The 1074-nt window shown below is 48.0% G+C and overlaps 1 protein-coding gene across 7 annotated transcripts in view; it reads right to left on the bottom strand.

Moving 5' to 3' along the window:
• Pcnt (pericentrin) overlaps nucleotides 1-1074 on the bottom strand; it is a 99606-nt gene that overhangs the window by 84785 nt on the left and 13747 nt on the right. For all 7 annotated transcript variants that reach the window (XM_021204734.1, XM_021204732.1, XM_029542260.1 and 4 more), the window contains exon 8: nucleotides 62-173. In XM_021204734.1, coding sequence (XP_021060393.1) covers nucleotides 62-173 — 112 coding nt within the window. The remainder of the gene's footprint in view (nucleotides 1-61; nucleotides 174-1074) is intronic.

Here is a 1074-nt window from a genome sequence, read left to right on the forward strand (position 1 = left end):
GCACACAACGATCTGCACAGCTTAGCTTTGAAGGCTCTAAATATCCCACAAAAGTCCTCACCATTCAGTTCCTCGCTATTGGTTTTCATAGACTCAAGCTGGGACCAGAGACGTCTGATCTCTTCTTGGGACTGTGCCTTTAGGTCTTCGTAGGATGCCTGAAGAGTCTCTAACTGCGAAGAAGAAGAAAATGTTTACATTGGAACCAAAGGAGATGAGCAGGCAGCAGCCCATGTGTGGTTCTGTACTGTACACCACCCCAGGGAGTCACATTTCAAAAGGAAGCTGAGTTCAATTCCCACACCCACAGAGTGGCTCATGACCACCATCTATATGAAGGGATCTGATGCCCTCTTCTGGCATGCAGGCATACATGCAGCAGAGTGCTCATATACATTAAACAAACAAATAAACAATGAAATAAATATGCATACGTACAACAATAACCAGAGAAAAGAAGACATAAATTTGAGGAGTATGGGCTTGGAGGACATGGGAGGGCTCAGAGGGAGGAAAAGGGAAGGGCAAAACTGATAGACTTTAATTAAAACTTTTAACATTATTTTTTAAGTGATATTGCCTGCACACAGTCTGGTTTTTGGCCTTCTTTTCAGGAACCTGTGCTACGGTTCTTTCTCATTGCAATTTCTCTGTCTCTCTCTGAGCAAGGATACATGCTGCCAATGGCCAGTGAGGTGGCCCAGCCCAGGGCTATACACCTGGTCAGGAAGGCTGGGCTGAAGAACACCCTCATGTGCATCTCGCCCTGGGCCCCAGCCTATGGTCAGTCATGGAGAGACAAGGCTTTGGTGGGCTCCAGTTTACAGCAAGAGTGGCAGTGACTAGCCGGGCGTGGTGGCGCACGCCTTTAATCCCAGCACTCGGGAGGTAGAGGCAGGCGGATTTCTGAGTTCGAGGCCAGCCTGGTCTACAGAGCAAGTTCTAGGATAGCCAGTGTCACAGACAGATGCCCTGTCTTAAAAACAAAACAAAAAAGATGGGGGGCTAGAGAGATGGCTCAAGAGATGGTTAAGAGCACCAGCTGCTCTTCCAGAGGTCCTGAGTTCAATTCCC

Source organism: Mus pahari, chromosome 9 (genome assembly GCF_900095145.1).
Source record: "Mus pahari chromosome 9, PAHARI_EIJ_v1.1, whole genome shotgun sequence".
Classification (NCBI taxonomy): domain Eukaryota; kingdom Metazoa; phylum Chordata; class Mammalia; order Rodentia; family Muridae; genus Mus; species Mus pahari.